The sequence below is a fragment of the Engystomops pustulosus genome, chromosome 2 (assembly GCF_040894005.1).
Source record: "Engystomops pustulosus chromosome 2, aEngPut4.maternal, whole genome shotgun sequence".
In the NCBI taxonomy this organism is placed as follows: Eukaryota; Metazoa; Chordata; class Amphibia; order Anura; family Leptodactylidae; genus Engystomops; species Engystomops pustulosus.
The window spans coordinates 118,454,462-118,475,487 of NC_092412.1; the positions used below are offsets into that span (position 1 = coordinate 118,454,462).

The 21,026-nt window shown below is 40.2% G+C and overlaps 1 protein-coding gene across 8 annotated transcripts in view; it reads right to left on the bottom strand.

Moving 5' to 3' along the window:
• The window catches only part of GTF2I (general transcription factor IIi), a 57,790-nt gene that overhangs the window by 6,243 nt on the left and 30,521 nt on the right, over positions 1-21,026 (bottom strand). For 5 of the 8 annotated variants that reach the window (XM_072136158.1, XM_072136154.1, XM_072136155.1 and 2 more), the window contains exons 10-25: positions 19,292-19,396; positions 18,457-18,522; positions 16,344-16,527; positions 15,276-15,334; positions 15,104-15,175; positions 14,577-14,760; positions 11,899-11,957; positions 11,668-11,739; positions 10,594-10,777; positions 9,682-9,740; positions 6,396-6,449; positions 4,632-4,715; positions 3,679-3,744; positions 2,560-2,743; positions 2,430-2,482; positions 1,339-1,416 (exon numbers count right to left, since the gene is read on the bottom strand). In XM_072136158.1, coding sequence (XP_071992259.1) covers positions 1,339-1,416; positions 2,430-2,482; positions 2,560-2,743; positions 3,679-3,744; positions 4,632-4,715; positions 6,396-6,449; positions 9,682-9,740; positions 10,594-10,777; positions 11,668-11,739; positions 11,899-11,957; positions 14,577-14,760; positions 15,104-15,175; positions 15,276-15,334; positions 16,344-16,527; positions 18,457-18,522; positions 19,292-19,396 — 1,563 coding nt within the window. Of the gene's footprint in view, positions 1-1,338; positions 1,417-2,418; positions 2,483-2,559; positions 2,744-3,678; positions 3,745-4,631; positions 4,716-6,395; positions 6,450-9,681; positions 9,741-10,593; positions 10,778-11,667; positions 11,740-11,898; positions 11,958-14,576; positions 14,761-15,103; positions 15,176-15,275; positions 15,335-16,343; positions 16,528-18,456; positions 18,523-19,291; positions 19,397-21,026 lie in introns of all 8 variants that reach the window. The other 3 variants (XR_011853178.1, XR_011853179.1, XM_072136159.1) reach the window with 3 other exon arrangements.

Genomic DNA, 21,026 nt, shown 5'->3' on the forward strand with positions numbered 1-21,026 from the left:
TTTGTACTATACTTAAAAAATGCTCTTTTTCCTGCCACCGTCTCTGCTGAACGTATGAGTTTGTCTAACAAAATTTTACCTTTGCCCTTACATGGACAAATAAGGAGAAGTTGTTAACTGGGGATTCCAGTAAAAACAGAATTACTATACAAATACGTCAATTAAATATAAAGTACCACATATACTTGAGTATAAACTGGGAAAACCTATTGACTAAAGTATAAGCCTAGTGTGGGAAATGCATTGGTCACAGCCTCCATCCAGTATATAGCTAGCCAGGTCGCCCATGCCCCCAGTATATAGCCATCGAGCCCATGCCCTCTAGTATATAGCTAGCCAGCCCACCCATGCCCACAGTATATAGCCATGCCATCAGCCCATGCCTTCTAGTATAGAGCTAGCCAGCCCCCTGCCCCCCAGTATATAGCCATCCAGCACATGCCCTCTAGTAAATAGCCAGCAGCCTCCTAGAATATAGCCAGTCCCTGCCCCCTAGTATATAGCCAGTAGCCCACATCCCCCAGTATATAGCCAGCCACCTAATATATAGCCAGTGCCTGCCCCATTGTATATAGCCAGCCCCCAGTATATAGCTAGCGTCTGCCCCCTAGTGTATGCCAGCAGTCCCCTTGTATATAGCCAGTGCTTTCCCCTTTGTATATAGCAAGCGCCTGCCCCCTAGTATATAGCCAGTAGACCCCTGCGCCCAGTATATATATAAAAAAACAACAACTTTGTACTCACCTTTCCGATGCCCCCTGCAGGTCCTCTTCTGATGCTCAGGCTCCGTCCCCGGGTTCGCGCGTGATGCGTCGCACACATTATATTGTCCGCAAGCAGATGATGCCGATGGCAGCGTACACACACTAGGATGTCGGTAAGTGGCTGACGTCATTGTGTGGGCGACGCAGCGTGCAGGGACCGGAAGACTGAGTATAAGCCGAGTTAGGGTTTTTCAGCAAGTTTTTGTGCTGAAAAATTCAGCTTATACTTGAGTATATAAGGTAATATGCATTTAATTGTTATTGTAAAATGATGCTTACCATAGCCGTAAAATTGTTTGGAAAATAGTTCAGTGATCAGGAAGTGCTGAGGAAGCAGGGGTAAGGGTGAGACAGCCTGTAAAGCCAAGGTAGCCCCTCAGGCTAATAAGCATAATTTTAAAAAATCATTTTTGAATAAAGGAGGCCATGGATAACAAATATAAAGTCACCACGGTCACAGTGCCTGGAGCACTGGATTAGCAGCAGGTACAAGGCCTTTGTATAGAGCTGATCAGGCTTAGCGCCAATATTTGGGAGCCTACCCTTAGCTATACAATGTAAACATGCTTCATACCTGGTACTGTTACCTGGATGATATTGAGATCCTCAACGCCAGATGCAGTGAATGATTTATTTTGTGCTTGTATTCTTTCTTAAGTTGAAAACAAAAAGTCTTTTAGGCAAATCATAACTGATTTATTTTGTTTTAATTTACTCAGACCTACCAATTATTGAGTCCGGAATAAGAGACATTTAGCTTTATCTAATCCTTTGTATCAAATTCTCAGGATTAATGACAGGACAGGTATTCAAACTATGCATGTAGACAACGATTGTTTCTATCCACTGACAAAAAGTTTAGGTCTAGCTAGGTAGGCCATAAAAATGTATCTGAAGATGCCACAACATTTAAAGGGGTATTCCGGGAATATGAATGTCTGACACAAAAACCCATGATGATATAACTAAATGAATACAACAATACTCAATGTCATTAGTCACAAAATGGAGCTTAAATAATTTGATTTTATGATTTACAAAGTTTATGCCCTCTCTAAAGTAGGTGGAGTTATCACTAAGATGGCCGCCGCTGGAAACTACAAGTTCCATGATCCTTTAGTTCTCAGTAACTCCTCCTACCACTTATGCTCTGATGATATAACAGACTTTCTTGCTCTGTTACCATAGTAATGATGTGTAACTGCCATCACCACACACTGGCCATACTGGATGCACTTCAACCAACCAACAACAGCCAAACTTAGTGGTGATCACATGACCTGCCCAGGCAGGTGTAGGACATGTGATGTGAACATGTGACCGGGGCCATCTTCTGTCCTGCAACGGACCGCGCAGAGGAAATTAACGGACTGATTAAAGGGCCAGTAGCATTTTAATTCTTCATTACAGTCTATGTCAACAGCATTTTCTGCTAAGCGGAGAAAAATTTTAAATAACAACTAATTACACATTAGCTTATAGTTTGAGTCCCCATTTGTATATGAATTATGCTGATTCACGGAATACCCCTTTAATGATAAAATGGATGGGTATTACTTTCAGTTAGCACTACAATTCTGTAAAACATAAAGTATACATAGAAGAATGTCCTGGAGGACAGACATCATAATCTACTCAAATTTTGTTTACTTACAGAATACTTACTGTGTGGGTACTGCAGAGAAGTGTCTTTTGCGGCTGCCTCAAACAGTTCACGTCTGATAAAAGATTATAATTATATAAAAAACCCGAATGCATATAGCACTTCTAATAAATTAATTATAGACTGACTCACTTTTTGATAATAAATTTAATCTTTGTTCTGTTTCTGAGAATTTTTTCCAATCTAGGAATACCAAAAGTTGAGGGTCTGCGGAAAGGAACTCCCTCTGGAAGGCCTTCCACATAGAAGTCTTCTGGGTAAGATTCAAACACTGCAAATGGCACCTTAAATGGCTCTTTCATACCTAGAGCCTCCCCTAAATTGAGAGAAACGTTTTAGTAGGTTGTATACAAATGTTTTTTTAGCAATGAGAAAAATCAGCATTTTTTAAACTGTATCTGATTTCTTAACAAACTTTACATAAACTATTTCTCGACACTATATGACTTATGTACAGTATATATATATATACAGGCAGTCCCCGGGTTACATACAAGATAGGGTCTGTAGGTTTGTTCTTAAGTTGAATTTGTATGTAAGTCGGAACTGTATATTTTATCATTGCAATCCCAGCCAGAACTTTTTTGGTCTCTGTGACAATTGGATTTTAAAAATGTTGGGTTGTCATAAGAATCAGGATTAACAATAAAGCTTCATTGCAGACGCCTGTGATAACTATTACAGCTGATCATTGTAGCCTAGGACTAAAGTAGAATAAATTACCAATATCCAGAGGTCCGTTTGTAACTAGGGGTCGTATGTAAGTCGAGTGTTCTTAAGTAGGGGACCACCTGTATATATATATATATATATATATATATATATATATATATATATATGACTTATATGGTATTCTTCCACTCTTACAATCGGAAATAGAAAGCTGTACATAAAAATGTCGCCAGAGAAGCTGCCGGCAACATTTACAAGAGGGGCGCCCTGGGTGATCGCTGCTCCCCTGAATGTCATCGGGGAGCGCCGAACGGTTGCCATTACAGCCTCGGGTCTTTGTCAGACCTGAGGCTGTCTGGTTTCAGAAGTTTCGTTACAATGCGCCATATACTGCAATACAGTAGTAGGAACTTGCACAGTTCTTCTGGCATTGGACCAGGTGCTTGTATTAGTTAGGGGTGACATGCTGTCATAGAGCTTCCCTATTTCCCTGTTCCAAATTTTTGTTTAAACTAAAAAGAACATGCAAAGTCCAACAGAAAACATTTATACATTTATAGAGAACACAAAATTACTTACCACATTTCTCATCAAACAGCTCTTCAACCTTTTGTTTGAGATCAGTAATTTTAGCATTCCAGGCCTCTGTTATGGAGGGGAATGGGGGGAATTAGGACTCCACATTATTCATAAAGACTAAATGGAAGCAGTGAATTATTCATTGAACAAAGAAGACCAATCAAAACATAACACATACTAAGTAGGATTATACATCATAATGACCTGAAACCTACTAGAAAAAAGCACCTACAGCTACTATAGGCAGAATGTAAAAGATCATGGGTTGGTTGGCTACAAGAGGAATCCTTAATCAATATGTCATTTGACAATTTCTCAAATCACATGAATATGGTATCACTTTATGGTCAATGGGAGTGGGACTACCGGGACACCTATAAAACTTGGAAATTGAGGGGCTGCATTACTTATTTAGTACTGTGTCTTATCTAGTCAGTTTTAAATATTTTTTTGTTGCTTAGTGGTGCTTTTGGACCAATTGCTGTGCAGTAAACATCAGAAGGGTCTATTAAAGTGTTTCTGGCCATGCTACATGAAAAGCTAATAGCACCAAAGCAGGGGTGAAATCCAGATTCGGTGGGAGTCCAACCTTTGGGATCATTTATCTTAAAATATAACATTATTTTGTAAGTCAGACAGAACCATTCAATTCTAATTTATAGAATTAGCAACTGATATTAGTATTAGTGACATTGCAACAGCCTATTTTAACCAACAGGCTACCAAACCAAATTTGCAACCTTATAGAACAACGGTTCACTTGCAAAAATGGTAATTGTAATGAGTATTTTTAGGGAACTATGCTAAATCTATGCCTTTTTCTTAAAGGACATATACCACCAGAATGAAAGACTGTATGCAAAGTCCTTGATCCTGGTGGCAGTTGCTCTTTAAACACTGTATTATCTAGACAAGTAAAACATTGAAATAATAACATTTAAGATATATTTTACCAAAAGAGAACTCTCTTCCTCGTGATTTGCATATCATTGTGCAGCCATTGGTTTGTGGAGTAAAGCACACTAAATGTTTGGACTCTGGAAGTGAAAAAAAGGAGAAAAATAAATACATACATACCACATAATCAAATAAAATGAACTACCCTTCAGGGCCAGGAGTTTGGGTAGGCAGAATTAGGCATCTACCTTGGGTGAGCGCTATCATTAAACAGCTTTAGCAGAGATGGCCTTTGGATAAAGAAATCCAGAAACACTTTTATTACACTAAAAGAATTGACTTTTAAAAATATGCTAATTAACCATGGGCGCTCCTGTGAACGTCACAAAGGCAGCGCCCATTGCGTCATTTCATATCTACCCACTCTCATCCCCCTGCCTGAGAGTCAGTGATATCATTTGGCTCTCAGGATGTCTCGTGAGTGTGAGCTGGCTGCTCTCACAAGACTTCTCAAGAGCGCCCTGATGGTAGTAGGCGTGCATAACTAGGAACTGAAAGAGCCCAAGGACGCCTGTGTGATGTCCACAAGCGCTAATTAGAGTATTTTAAGTCCTATTTAAAGTCCAATTTATTGTATAATATCGGTATAAGTGTATTTAGTTTAAATCTTGTCTACCCAAGTGGTGAATTTTCTTTAAGTAATAGTACATTTCCATGTATGTCTTGTTGAAAACAAAGCTTGTGATTTAAAGAGGACCTGTCACCTGTAAAAACGGCACTAGGAGCTGCTTACTTGAGTAAGCAGCTCCTAGTGCTACAACAGACGCAGCAGCATTACATTGCTAGCGTTATCAGAAACCTCCCATAATGCTAGCAGACACTGCTGCGCTGTACAATAGAAACCGCCGGACCGAAGTGTAAGCAGTTGGGCATATTCATCAGGGGGTGGGATTAGGGGCATGAAGCTCGGCAGTCACCACCGGCCTATGGAGAAGGATAGGCGGTCCGGGAGTGAAGCAGCGCCTCAGGCCGCCCCCTCATGAAATGCGGTCCAGCGTTTTCTATTGTACAGCGCAGCAGTGTTAGTGTTATCAGAGGTTTCCGATAACGCTAGCAGTGTAACACTGCGGCATATGTTGTAGCACTAGGAGCTGCTTACTTTAGTTACTAGTGCAGTTTTTACAGGTGACCCGTCCTCTTTAAATGTATACATGTATTTTTAGAAGTGATGTTGTACAGGTAAGATTATTTAGTGAACAGCACTACAAGACAACACAATTACAATATGAATTATGAAAATGCTTTCTAATTCTAAATGTTATGTCATGTATACTACCATACTTTGTTCAATTGTTATGATATTTGTATGTGTTTGAATGTTTTTATTCACAAATGATGCCACTACATACTGCAGTGGTATGATGGGCTGGATATGCTTGAGAAAGAAGGCATGTTCCCTGAAATGTTGCATCTATGACATAACTACATGTAAAGCTCCCTGTGCTGGCATCTACATGGACACTAATGTATCTATGCTAAATTTTATTGCCTGTTACATGTTTGTCAACTAAATATTAAAGTGTGTAGTAAAGCTGTTTTAATCTTGAAGGGTGGATTCCAATTACACTAATCTAAAGGAGACCTGAAGAGGTCCATTTTTTCTCACACTCAGGATACATACACACAGCCGTATGCCCGCCCAGCCGCAGCCAGGTTGGCATACCGTTGTGCGCTGGAGAGGACGTCCGTCTAAATGTACCCTTACCGCATTGCTTTTTTGTGGATCATCCTTTGTATGTTTGGATTGCACTGTAACTTACCATTATCTAAAGAGTGACTCTCTGAACTCTCTTCTTTGCCTGAGTTTTGGACTGCTACAAAGAGAAAAAGTTATATTACCTATATGCTTACACATACACAAGGGAATATGAGAACAGTCAGCTACATTATAAACAGTATATGTTATTGAACTTTTAACATTCATCCAAAACACTAGAAAATGAATGCTTTTATTATGAATGTTTATGAGCTGGAACATAGTACAATGGGATTTACCATCTTTAAGATCCTGATAACCAACTCATAGGAGAGGTGATTTATATCAAATCCATGGGACCTGTGACTGACCCAATTCACCAGACTGCTGGAAAACCAATTACTATGTTCCTGGAAAAAGGACTGTCATTTACAATGAACAGTGAGCTGACGTATACATGGGAGAGGCAACAGGGGAGAGGCTGAGGGAGGGGGACCATGAGTGAGGAGGAGGTAGGAGGCATCATAGAAAAGATAACTTGTAGCATTTGAACTGCCCCCCCCCCTCAGGACTCACCACATACTGCTGGCAGGGAGCCAAGTAGTGCAACAAATGGATTTTTTTAAAACTCAACATGCCAGAGGCTGCTGGAACCTGTCATCATTTAAATATGTCCTTCCTGACGACAGGTACCCTTTAAGTAACCATAACTTTATCATTGGTAACATCTGCCATACATGTACAGTGGTTATAAAAATTATTTACATCTCTTTTAAAATACCAGGTTTATGTCCCTGCTACAGCCAGGATGTAATAAAATGAAAGTAAATTTAACATTTTTAACAATCAACTATATAATTATTTTCTTGCTGACTGGAGGATGCAAGGAATATGGGTGCAGTGTGCTCACAGGCTGTAAAAACGTCTCTTTACATCCTTTTTTTTTTTAAATCAGATCATTTTTATTAAGGTTTTAAAAAACAAAGAAACATACAAATATTGGGGGATATTTATCAGGACCTCTGCGCACCGCCAGTGGCGCAGAGGCCCTGAAATAATCGCAAATGCTAGGTTATTGCTAGCTTTTGCGATTATTTTTCACAATCCGCCACCTTCACGGCAGTGGGGCGTGAAGGGGGGGCGCGGCCGGCCGAGCAGGGGGCGCGGCCGGACTGGAGTGGGCCGGCGCGGGGCGTTACTGTCCCCGCGCCTGCGCACTCGCTGCTGCCGGCGACTTTTCATACGTGAAAAGTTGCCGGCTGCGTTTTTTCTACGCCAGGCCCTGCCTGGCGTAGGAAAAACGCTACGCAACTGGCAGCCCGATACATCAAGAGGCAGAAGCCTCTTGATGTATCGGGCTGCGAATTTGCAGCGGCGGGGCTATCATACGCTGGCGCATGAGCGCCAGCGTATGATAAATTTCCCCCAGTGTGTTTATAATTTTATTTATTTTTTTCAAAAAAAGTTCTCTGAACATACACAAAATAGTCATAAAAACATTTAAAACGTGTAAAAACACATACACAATCCTATTGACACAAACTGTGTTCCATGTAGGGCCACATAGATCATATTTTTCAAATTTTTTTGCATTAATGTATTATATATATCTATTTATTGAATAGTGAAATCATGCTCTACCCTGGGTGGACCATCTTTTGCAATTTAAGGAGTGGGGTGTCTTCATCCACATGTGCGGCCTCTGTTTTGACATCTATTATTCACATGTGATACTGGGACCTGGAACACGTTTTAGTCACTAGGGGTAAGCATTTGACATTTGCTCATATTTATTACCATAGGTGACTGTGCCCCTTAGGAAAAGTGTATATGGAGTATTTATGGTGGAGTATTTGTACTTTGGTTGTTCCCAGCAACACTAAAATGATATACTTGTGATTTACTTGTTATCTCTTTGGGGAGTGAGCCTCCTTACCTTTTCATTTGTGGCCCTGCATGGACCTCAGTACCTATTTTTGTGTCCATGGGGTTGTGTATATCTTTTTACACATTTTAAATGTTTTTATGACTATTTTGTGTTTGTTGTCACATAACTTTTCTAAAATAAAATTACTCATAGTTTTTGCCTATATTCCCTTGCTTGTCTCTTGGTTTTATCACAGCAGGCTCAACATCATTCATTGTAAAAGATAGATTTTGTAATAGGAAGACTGTGCAAAGACAAACAATGATAGGTCCTGCACTGCACTAAATATCAAATATGGCAAGACACATTGTTAAATGGCCAATCCAAAAAGAGAACAGAAAATGTGTCTAACGTAGGCCTAGATAAACCATAGAAATACAGGCGGTCCCCTACTTAAGAACACTCGACTTACATACGACCCCTAGTTACAAACGGACCTCTGGATGTTGGTAATTTATTGTACTTTAGTCCTAGGCTACAATAAACATCTATAACAGTTATCACATGCGTCTGCAATGAAGCTTTAGTGTTAATCTTGATTCTTATGACAACCCAACATTTTTAAAATCCAATTGTCACAGAGACCAAAAAAGTACTGGCTGGGATTACAATGATAAAATATACAGTTCCGACTTACATACAAATTCAACTTAAGAACAAACCTACAGACCCTATCTTGTATGTAACCCGGGGACTGCCTGTAATTAATTTTATTATGAAACCCATAAATATACATAATTTGACAAAAACAGACAATGGGGCAGATTTACCTACCCGGTCCTGTCGCGATCCCGCGGTGCGTTGTCCAACGTGGATTCAGGTCTGGCGCGATTCACTAAGACCGTGCGTCCGAGTTCCTGCAGATGTCGCTGCTGCGCCGAGGTCCGCCGGAGTTCACCTTCTTCTTCCTGTATTTTCCGAATCCGTCGGGTTGTCCGATGGCCACGCCCCCGATTTCTGACGAGTGCATGCCGACGCCGATGAGCCACAATCCGATCGCGGGCGCCAAAAACCCTGGCGATTCAGGGCAAATCGGAAATATTCGGGAAATCCGACGAAAGTGAGGCATTCGGACCCTTAGTAAATGAGCCCCAATATATTTCAATACACTATAAACTCCATACAAGACTGTGCAAATGTAATGTTGCTCATTAGTCATCACCATTCAGCTCCTGACAGACTACCTTTAAACAGTAAAATCTTGTATCACACTGAAACCCCACTGTTGATTGAATGGGCATAGCATCTATGCTTTTGCCATACACTGGATATATCAGTATGGTCTACTGCCGTGAGAACTCCATACCATCAAGTGATGGTATGTCAATGTACAGGAAAGGGGTTAACACAGTTTCTACCTAGTATAGTAACAATCTGAATTGCACTGGTCATTTGAATTTAATTCAAAAGTAAATTTTCATACCTTCTATGTTTATTTTACTGCCAAGCTCAGGCGGCAGGTGTGGTGTTACAAGTTGTGGCCTGTCATAGGAGATGAAAAGAGTATAGCCATTAATTCAAGAAATACATTTACAGTTTTTCTAAAGCAAATGTCAAATTTCTCAGTCTCATGAATATATTAATTGCGTTATGTTAATAATTAAATAAGTCCATTAAAGTATTAACAATTTAAGCAGGTGTACACTTCAGGAAATATTTTAATTATAAAGTAAATGCAAAGGGTTATTGACTACTACTTAAACCAATTGTGATGCAAGAATTTGAAGATGAAGTCCAATCGCCATTCATTGCTCATGGAAGAAAAGGGACCTTATTTCCAGTTCTGGTGCCAAGTTCTTGGGAACTATCTTTCCCCCTAGTGTTCTGCATTTTATAAATTCAAGAACGAGACATACAAACATTGAAATAATTGAAACCAACCACAAACATACCTCGCAGGGGCGCAACATTTTTGGAAAGGTACTAAGGAGTCTCATAGTCTCAAACTCAGGTGAGAGGAGGATCTCAGTGTGCGGGATTAGATTTTGCGTTAGAGGGCTTTGTAACTAGGGGTGGCCTAGACTACAATCCTTGGGGACCATGTGTTGTGGTAATGATTAGTGGAAACTGGGTCTGAGTGAAACAAACCCTACTTGACCATTGAGTCACAGATGGAGCATCAGAGGATCGTCACCGTGCTGGAATACATGCACGTGAGATGTTAAGCAGGTTGAGAGTTAGTGACTTCTTCTTTTTGGACAGGGGAATGTCTATATGGTGGAGGAGGAGTAAGGTGCAGACAACTACAAGAGGCCTGACAGACAGCTCATGTACCATCATTCCTACATCTACCCAGAATTCACATTTGCTAGGGCATCCCCTGAAAACTACTTACCTTTTAATAACAAACTTGATTTTGGCACTTCCTCTCACAATCCTCTCAAGCCGAGGGATTCCAAACCATGTGGGGCTCCTAAATGGAATACCTTCTGGTAATCCCTCCACATACAGAAACTCTGGATTTGATTCAAACACCGGATAAGGGACTTTTACCTCCTCGGATAGTCCCAATGCTAGTGCTAGAATGAAGAAAAAAGTAAAACAATGAGATATCCCTTACAAATACTTACCTAATACTAAACTAATCAATAATATCAGTAATATTAACTCTACTCATAGAATGCATACATACATTACTAGCTAAGATGTTTGTATATTTTCACTTTTCTAAATCACCTAAATCCAGTGTAGTGTATTTGGTGCAAGGTAATATTCCCAGATATTCATGCCACATCTGATGTAGATCTGTTTAGCTAGCCACATATTACCATTCATGCTTGGTTGCATACTTTTTCAGGTGAAAACCCCAGTTCTGCTCGCTGGCAGGTTGATTAAACTACCATATTACAATTAAGTTACGGATAAACAATGCAAGATCTTCAATGTCTGAAGACTCAACCACTCATGATCCACTCCAGCTACACACTGATGGGCCACTGTGGGTTGTTGGGACTTTAGACCTGCTTCAAAAATCTAGCAACATTGACCTTTTAATTTATTATAGACACATTTGAAGTTGTGGAAGTTTGAACTCAGACCAAAAAAGCTTTCCATTATTAAATGTTTCGTTATAGTAATCACAAGCTTTCTTTCACTTTGTAGTACATTTGTACGCAAAGGACCACTTACATTGTGGCATATTCAATAGCTATTCAAGTCTGTCTTCTGGCAGAAATAGATTGAAATTTATGACATCCAGGCAAACCTAACCAGACATGCTAAGCATTATCATTTTCACCAGCAGCTTTGCATTTGATTAATTTTATCAGTAGATATATGAAGTGTGAATGCTAAACATTATAGTCTTCTAATTTTCATTAATGTGTTCTCTCTCTTCTGAAATTCTGCCACCATGTCACTGACTGATTACTAGCAATAATGACAACAAACATTAATGACTATTTCTTACCAAACTTTGAGTTAAATATTTCTTCAACTTGTTTCCTTAATTTAGTAATTCTAATATTCCAGTCTTCTTTTGCTAGAAAAGAGAGACACACACAGCGGCCAGTGTATTCCCAATGTAGAAATTTGAGCAATAGCAGAGAAAGCAATAATAAGGAAGCAAAAATGCTAAGTCTAAGATAATAAAAGCACAAACAATGTTATAACAATAAATATAGAGTATCCAGTCTTGTACCTCCTGTATTCGTTTTGTTCTGAATTGATTCTGAGGTTGTCTGTGAGAGAAGCTCCGGCCTGTGAGGGGAACACAAAGGGGGTTATTTATGACTGACTTTTTGGAGTTTAAAAAGTGGCAAAACAATTGAAAGGGCCTTTTCCCGTCACTCAGAAATAGTGGCTTAAACACAGAACCACTGCTAGTGCAATGCCGTGCAAAGCCAGGTTTATTACTTGCTATTTAATTAAAATAATCACAAAAAAGTTGCATGGTCACCCCCTTTTGGCATTTGTGCTGTTGCGATTATTTTACTCTACTTGCAATTATTTAAAAAAGAGTTAAGGGCCAACTCCACTTTAATAAATCTGAAAAGCAGCAGAGCACGAAAGGCAGTCATGGACTCATCGCAAGGAGCCTGCCTGATGATAAATCTCCCCCAAAGTGTCTATCATCATAAATGTCTGTCCAGTGCAGGACCCGTAGCTTACATTCATGTATGCTGTCCAATATTAACCTGTCACCCATTTTTCACAAATACAGCTCGTGGCAGGTTCCCATAGAGCCCTAGCAACTAACTGACACCCTTCTTTAAAGGGAACCTACCACCCCGATTCTACCTATAAAGGTAGAACGGGTGGTAGGTGGATGAATGGGACGTGAGGATAGCCCTTTTTTGGGCTAATCCTCACGTCCCGGCTATCTTTTAGAAAACTTTTATGCAGGCATATGTAAATTTTTTTATGCGGCTACTGGGGCATGGAGTAGCCGGACATGAGGCTACAAGTCGCAGCTACTCCACGCCCCAGTAGCCATGTTACTCAGCCTACCATTTAATCTTTGGCGCGCAGCTATGAAGATTAAATGGTAGGCGGAGTAACGTGGGTACTGGGGCGTGGAGTAGCCGCGACTAGTAGCCTTATGTCTGGCTACTCCACGCCCCAGTAGCTGCATAGAAATATTTACATATGCCTGCATAAACGTTTTCTAAAAGATAGCCGGGGAGCTAATGCTCCTTGTTATGTAATGCTGTACTGTTTCATTTCTGTGCCAATAAAGTGATTTAAAAAAAAAGCATTACCAAACCACAAGCATATATCTCACAGGAGCCGGCATGGAGAGTAGTAGAAGTCCATGTATGATGTGTTTTTTATGTGGTCAGATATGTTCATGGGGTACAGTGGGCTAATGATGTGCCCAGGTCATATGATATTAGGCCACAACCCTCAGCTCGCTCTATAGATCCCTAGATACCAGTTAAAGGGGTTTTCCCACAAAATAAAATTCTCCATTTCAATCCCCTAGTGATGTTAACACAATAAAGATCATTTTAACCCCTTACTTTACAATTTTACTCAGTTTTATTGCTGTTTTAGCTCCTATCTCTCCATCGGCTGCTCAGTGTAAGATTCCAGGTTTGTTGGCGGGCCTCTCTAAGCAGACACATTACTGTTCTGTGGGGTAACAATGTGGTTAGATTATCACGGTACAGGTGTAAATATGTACACTTTCATCTGGCTTCTGATATTGTACTAACACACTGACACATAGAAAGAGAGATGAGACAGATCAGACATGCATGAGATTACACAGAGGGTGATAGGCCATTACAGTGTTACACTGTAAGCTCTGCTACATCTCACAGAAATGTGCCTGCCTCCCCCTTTTCCCGGATCACTTATCTCCTTGTAGTTTGCAGCCTCTCTCTCTGCTCATCATGTGCTCACAGGATGTGAGTGTCTCTGAGCTCCAGGCAGGTGGTGTGGCTACAGTACACACAGCAGAGAGAGACAGAAATCCCATCTGCACAATCTTATCCAAGATGGCGGCCCGACCCCAAGTCATAAGTTACAGAGTCATGTCTAGGGGCAACTGAAAATGTGTCCACAGGACTGATAGAGACAGGTGGGACTTATATCTGTGAAATGCTGCATTTTTGTTAATAACAGTGAATTAGAGAATGTGCTATTTTGTTATCCTGAGTACATATAAGAAACTTGTCTTTGTGGGTATACCTCTTTAAGTTTATAATTCTGATTTTATATGGATGTGGCTAAAACTATTTTTAGCTAAAAGGGGGGGGGGTTAGCTAGTTACTAGGACTCTATAGAAACTTGTGACAAGCTGTATTTGTGAAAAATGAGGTGACAGGTTCTCTTTAAAAGGAATATCCACTCAAAAGTGATCAGTGGAGTACAGCGTCTGATTAAAGCTCAAACTATAACCTCATTCACACGTCCCTTTTTTTCCTTTACTGTTTATGTGCCCATATGCATGTTTTTTTTTCCACAAACCCTTTGATAGTTGAGCAGGACTTTATACCCTTTTGAATCATTGGCACAATATATAGCATGTAACATTCTAGTAAGGGTTTCTCAGCTTAGCATAGAATTATCGGCATTAGGTTCAGTTCTGTAGATTAAGGTAATATAAGGAAATCAGCTATACGTGGTCTCGAAAAAAGTCTGGGGAACGTTCACAATTTTTTCTAGCAAAAATTTAGCAGTCAATAACATTCAACATTTGAAAGATAAATCGTATACCAGCATGACACAAAGCTATGTTTGTCAAACCATGGAAGAAACTCCAAGTATCTTTGTGATATATGATGTATGTTAAACAGCAGCACCATAGTGTACTCATGATCATGTCTCGACCTTGGCAATATTCAGTCTGTGATACAGCCCTAAAAAACTTACTTTTTTATTACAAATTTGATCCTATTGCCAGCCTGAATAATCTTTTCTAGTCTAGGAATTCCATACCAGGATGGGCTTCTAAAGGGGATATTATCTGGCAGTCCCTCCACGTACATGTCGGTAGGGTTAGCTTCAAACTTTTGATATGGTACAGGTATCGGCTCTGTCTTTCCAAAAACTTCAGCTAAAGTAGAAAGAAAATAAAGTAGAGATTCAATGAATTTCATTCTATGTACTAATACTGTTAAATCATACTTCACATACTGTATAGTAGTGGTGGCAAGAATCAATTTTATGAACAGATCCCAAAGGGCTGTATGAAATATATGAAAATAAATTCAGTAGCACTGACAACTTGTATAACCTTATTCTACAGTCCAACTAGGTAATATACAGGCGGTCCCCGACTTACACACGACCCATAGTTACAAACGGACCTCTGGATGTTGGTAATTTACTTTACTTTAGACTTAGGCTACAATTGGCAGCTGTAACAGTTATTAATATGGTTGAAAATAAACACCTACCAAACTTTTTACTGAACAGTTGATCAACATTTTTTCTTAACTTAGTTATCCTTGCATACCACTCTTCTTTCACTATGTAAACAAGAAATACATTTCAGTGAAAAAATATAATAGATAGTCCTGTAATGCATATCACACAAAGGACATGATGGTAAATATGAATTCACATTACCTCCAGGAGCTGTCCTTTCAATGCCTATGGCTTCTCTTGTAGTATTTATAAGTTCTGGTCTGTGGAGAAATTGTTAGAAAATCGGTGCCATCACATAGCTTGAATAACTCAAAGCACTGTAAAAATCCTCAAACAGAACAAAGATTTTCCAAGCTAAATCATCCAGAACGCAGACCTTAAAGGTTGTTTTTTGACTGAGGGTGTTCCCCAGCACTGGTCACATATGATTTTTTGTGTTGGTATCTCACATGCAGAGACACTCTGCTCCCCCTAACATCTTGCTGAGTAGTTACTGTGTCAAAAGATAATGCCAGATGATTTTGTCCTTTCCGATGTGTTATTTTGATACACAGATTTATAAAAACTATGGGATGGGGGAGAGATATCATATGCAGATCGTGCTGCGTTTTAAGTAAAAACCTGCGAACATTCATCTGTGAATAGTCGACGATTTTTAAAAGGTGTGAAGGCATGCCACATGCCCCACTCCGTCATTGGCGTGCAAGAAATTGTGATTATTTTAGTGCTTCTACACAAAAACTGGGGTAGAAGTGTTGATAAATCTCCCCCTATGTCTACACAATTTGTCTAAACTGACACAGCTAGATGAGGGAGGGAAAAGACTGAGAGGTTAGTGAGGAAGTAAGGCATTAGACTGAACTGTCTGCTGTGAGATGGAAGGTGAGTGTGGAGGAAGGAATCAGCAGGACTGAGCTGTCTGCTTTGAGATGGGAGGGTGAGGGTTGTGGCTGAGCTACAGGACTTGTTTGCTCATACATGAGGATATTGATATTCCATAGAAATCTTATTCAGGATATTAGTGACACGTGAGCAGGGGAGTTCTGCTGTGTATAGCCAACAAGTAGTACAACAGGCTGAAAAGAAAGAATATTTGGTAAAGGTGTACATAGCCTTTAAGGTACTCTATAAGCAAGTGAGACAGAGTTAACATAAAATGTATTCCTGTATTGAAACATGCAAGATATGAGAAAGGGTTTGTTAATTTAATTTAATTGTGCAAATATAAAAAAAACTTTTTTATCACTTTATCTAATTCACAATAGTTACTTTCTAATGATGTATCGAATCCGTTCTCTTGCTAGTAGTATTCTTTCCAGACGTGGAATTCCATAAGTTGAAGGTCTTCTAAAAGGAATTCCTTCTGGCAGTCCTTCCACATAAAGTTCTTCTGAATTAGACTGGAAAAGGTGATATGGAATGGATACCGGGCCGCTCACATTTATTGCTTCAGCTTTAAGGGAATATGTAAACACAGTTTTCACCTTCATAATAAAACACTGCATTGAACAGTATTAATTCTTTATATTAAACATCAATAGTATACAGGGATGCTGAATGTATCAATACATATGTTCATTATCTATTACTAAAGATCACATAAAGGTCAATCTAAACTTTATTGGAAGGATGCCAACAGGACAAATGCATGCCGTGGCTAGGCGATCAATAAAAAACTTTTTAAAATGGACCAGACACAGTAGGAAATATCAAGTCTAATCCTATGGAATGCCTTTAGCTTTTCTACTGTACCTGTTCTCCATTTTAAATGTTTTTTTTTATTATTGATGTAACATTAGTAAACAGGTGAAATGGTATTTGTTATGATATTATTATTATTATTTGAGTCATCTTTTTCTTGTTTTGGTGTTTATTTAGTTTGAGATTGGTGACCAACAATATAAGTTGTGAGGAAATCTAATGCAGTTCCTATCCCAACTGTGTATAGATGTTTATATCATCGACATATGCAGGCCCATGGGACACATTTCTCATGAAGGGCTGGTAGAACGACCGGTTATCAATTTGAAATATGCTTCACAATAGAACCAAAATGACCACCTTCCGCTCCCAGTTTATCACTTTTCATAAGGAACATAAACCATTCAATTCAATCTCCAGCTCCATCATGGGATCCCTCCTTAGTCCTTATTGAGGTGAATTGTACCTTAAGTTTACGCTTAACATATACACTGGAGCTTTACTGGTATATACAATAAATATAATGTTCAGGTATATACTCGAGTATAAGCCAACCCGAGTATAAGCCGAGACCCCTAATTTTACCACCAAAAACTGGGAAAATATATTGACTCGAGTATAAGCCGAGGGTGGGAAATGCATTGGTCACAGACCCCCCCAGTAGTATACAGCCAGCCCAACCTGCCCCCAGTAGTATACAGCCGGCCCAGCCTGCCCCCAGTAGTATACAGCCAGTCCAGCCTGCCCCCAGTAGTATACAGCACTGCCCCCAGTAGTATACAGCATTGCCCCCAGTAGTATACAGCATTGCCCCCAGTAGTATGCAGCACTGCCCCCAGTAGTATACAGCCTGCCCCAGTAGTATAAAGCCTGCCCCCAGTAGTATACAGCACTGCCCCCAGTAGTATACAGCACCCTAGCCTGCCCCGTGTGGTATACAGCCTGCCCCCAGTAGTATACAGCCCAGCCCAGCCTTCCCCCGGTAGTATACGCCTGCCCCCAGTAGTATACAGCCCAGCCCAGCCTTCCCCCGGTAGTATACGCCTGCCCCCAGTAGTATACAGGCGTATATACTCACCCTCCGGTGGCCCCGATGTGCAGCGCTGCTCCCCCGATGTCCGTGCGGGTCCTCTTCAGGCTTCCGCGCCCGTCTTCTTTCTTCTGCCGGGCGCCGCCATTGCTCTCTCTCTTGGCCGGCGCCCAGTATGACGCGCCGCTGCTGACGTCATACTAGGCGCCGCCATTGCTCTCTCTCTTGGCCGGCGCCCAGTATGACGCGCCGCTGCTGACGTCATACTAGGCGCCGCCCGAGAGAAGAACAATGGTGGCGCCCTGCAGAAGAAAGAAGACGGGGGCGGAAGCCTGAAGACGAGCCGCGCGGACATCGGGGGAGCAGCGCTGCACGTCGGGGCCACAGGAGGGTGAGTATATACGTTTATTATTTTTAAAGTATTTTTAACTTCCTATATGACTCGTGTATAAGCCGAGGGGATGTTTTTCAGCACATTTTTTGTGCTGAAAAACTCGGCTTATACGCGAGTATATACGGTATTTAAAAAACTTGCCACAAGGTATTTGTACTCCCCCGTGGAATATGAATATGAATAACCTCCTATTGTAAGTGCATGTCATGGATTTAAAATGGAGCAAAGATTAGGTGACATACAATTGGGTAACATACCATACTTTTTTTCAAATAATTCTTCGACTTGTTTTCTTAGCTCAGTGATTCTTGCATTCCATTTTTCTGGAACAGATTAACAAACATCATAAAACTAGTCAGCAGAATTTGTTTGCCACAGTACAAGACATTTTCTACAGGAAGAATTGACCATGGAATAAGCAGAATTAACTAAGCAGGACCAATTTGTCATGCTTGTGCAGCGCTGCCTAATCTGTGTGCGCTATATAAATAAAGAATTATTATTATTATTTATTATTAAGCAGGTTTCCATATTTCCCATTCATTTGAAAGGAAATCTGCCATCAAAATCGCTCATGGATAAACCAGGGACACGTACTCACAGATCCAGGCACGGTGGCTGTGGTGATCTTCATATTTGTTATTCATGGCCTCCTACCTTCTAAAATCAACTTTTATAATTATGCTAATGAGGAGCCTGTGGAGTTACCCTAGCCCCTCCGTGATCTGGCTTTACAGACTGTTACACAGTCTCACCCTTCCTCCCTGCTCCCTCAGCACTGAAAATACAGAAGGAGTAAGTGCTGAGTAAGCAGGGGGTGAGACAGTGTAACAGACTGTAAAGCCAGATCAGAGAAGGTAGCACCTCAGACTTATTGGCATAATTTCATCAAAATAATGTTCTGATTCAGACCCAGTGTTATCCCTACAGTCATAACAATCACAAAGGTTAACATACACCTCTGATGGGCAAAATTTACAAGCCATTGATGGTTATCAATCTTTAAAAACTGTATCCATTTTATATTTCTATAGTATGCACTCACTCTTCTCATAATATATGCTTATCTTCCATACATCTGAGGCACCTTACCAAAATTGAACTCCTTTGTTTTTCTCTTGCATTGTATAGATTGCTCAAGGCTGGGCTGTATTTCTGTGCACTTCTGTTTCTTATGTGCTGGCATATATTCCTTCTCTGAAAATAATAATATTTATTGATATTTCTACAGTGTTTTAAAAATCTTAAGATATATACAGACAAAAATAAGAGACTAGAGTCTTAAAATAATTATTAGGGTGAGGACCCTGCCTGCAAAATATCAAAATCTATCTATATATGAGAGAGAGATAATTGTAATTAAACAGAAAACAAAGAACTCTATAACACGTTCATAGGACTTAAAGGGGTTGTCAAATTAGCAAGTTATCCCCTGTCCACAGGATAGTTGATTGGTGAGCTTCAACTGATTTCTGGGAGCTCCAACTTTCATGAGAACGGGGGTCCCATTCTTAACAATGAATGAACCGCCAGGGCAAGCATGCATCCTGCCACTCTACTCACTAGTATTGGAGTGTCAGAAATTGCTATCTACAGTACTTTCATTCACCCTCTAAGACAGGGCTGGAGATCGCCTATATCTGACACTCTCATACCATATAATGAAGCTTGCATCTGGGCGCATCACCCATTAGTGACTTAGGGACTCCCCTTCTCTGGGTTACTGGGGGTCCTGTTATCATGATATGTGGGTATCTGGGCAGTCAGATCCTCACTGATCAGCATGTAAACAAAGTATAACCCTTAAGCTCTGATCAAAGTGAAAGCAGAAAGACAGAAAAAATCTAAACATAAAAGTATATTACAAGGTTTATTGATTTGTGCAATAAAAAAAATTACTTAAAGGAAATCTACCACCAGAATCAAGGATTGTAAAACAAGCACACTGACATACTGGTGTGTTCCCATCTGTCAGGTACCGCTCCTGTTTTTGCTCCTTAAGCATTCGCTTTTACAAAAAATTTACATCTATGAAGCCCGCAGCTCCTCAGGCTCATTTGCATATTTCTGCCTAGGTGGGCATCAGCTAAATTTGATTTCATGAATGAATGACTGACAACTAGAGATGAGCGGACCCACAATTTCAGTTCGGGTTTGGCTGTGTCACGTGGACATGTTGATATATTGGCGGCCAATCCTGCAAATTGACACCCCTTGAAACTAGCCATGGCCCCTGCTCAGCTCTACTGACCACATTTCTTTAAAACAAGCATTTCCATGAGAATTTGCTGATTATTTAATCCATTTTATTGGAATGGTTGAAATATTCGGTTTTTCTCCAAGATGTCCACAAGAGATAAGGAAGTACAATAATTTACACAATAAATTGCATCAAATTATTAGTGTATTAACTCAAGTTTGCTTTTACAAACTTTCAAATTCTCTAACCTTCGGCGTGATCCACTTCTGTTTCTTTATTGCACTCTTTCCTTAAAGGAAAGCTGTCACCACATTTGCACATATAGAGTCAGTGACAGGTTCCTATAGTGCTCTATTCACTGACTTATTTTAGCTAAAAATAGTTACGCTTATATCCACATAAATTAGCTTTTACCTTATATTACCTGGCATCAGATGGGGCATGTCCTGCTCGGCCGGCCCCTCCCATCTAATCCTCCCAATGCCTTATGCTTCCTTACTGGTCACAGTTCAATGTCATGTGACATCATCTCAGGTCTCTTATCCTCCTAACAATAGCAAACTGTACACCATGTATAAGATCACATGAAATCACAGCAGCCTTCATGGAGGATGGAGATGAGTGGAA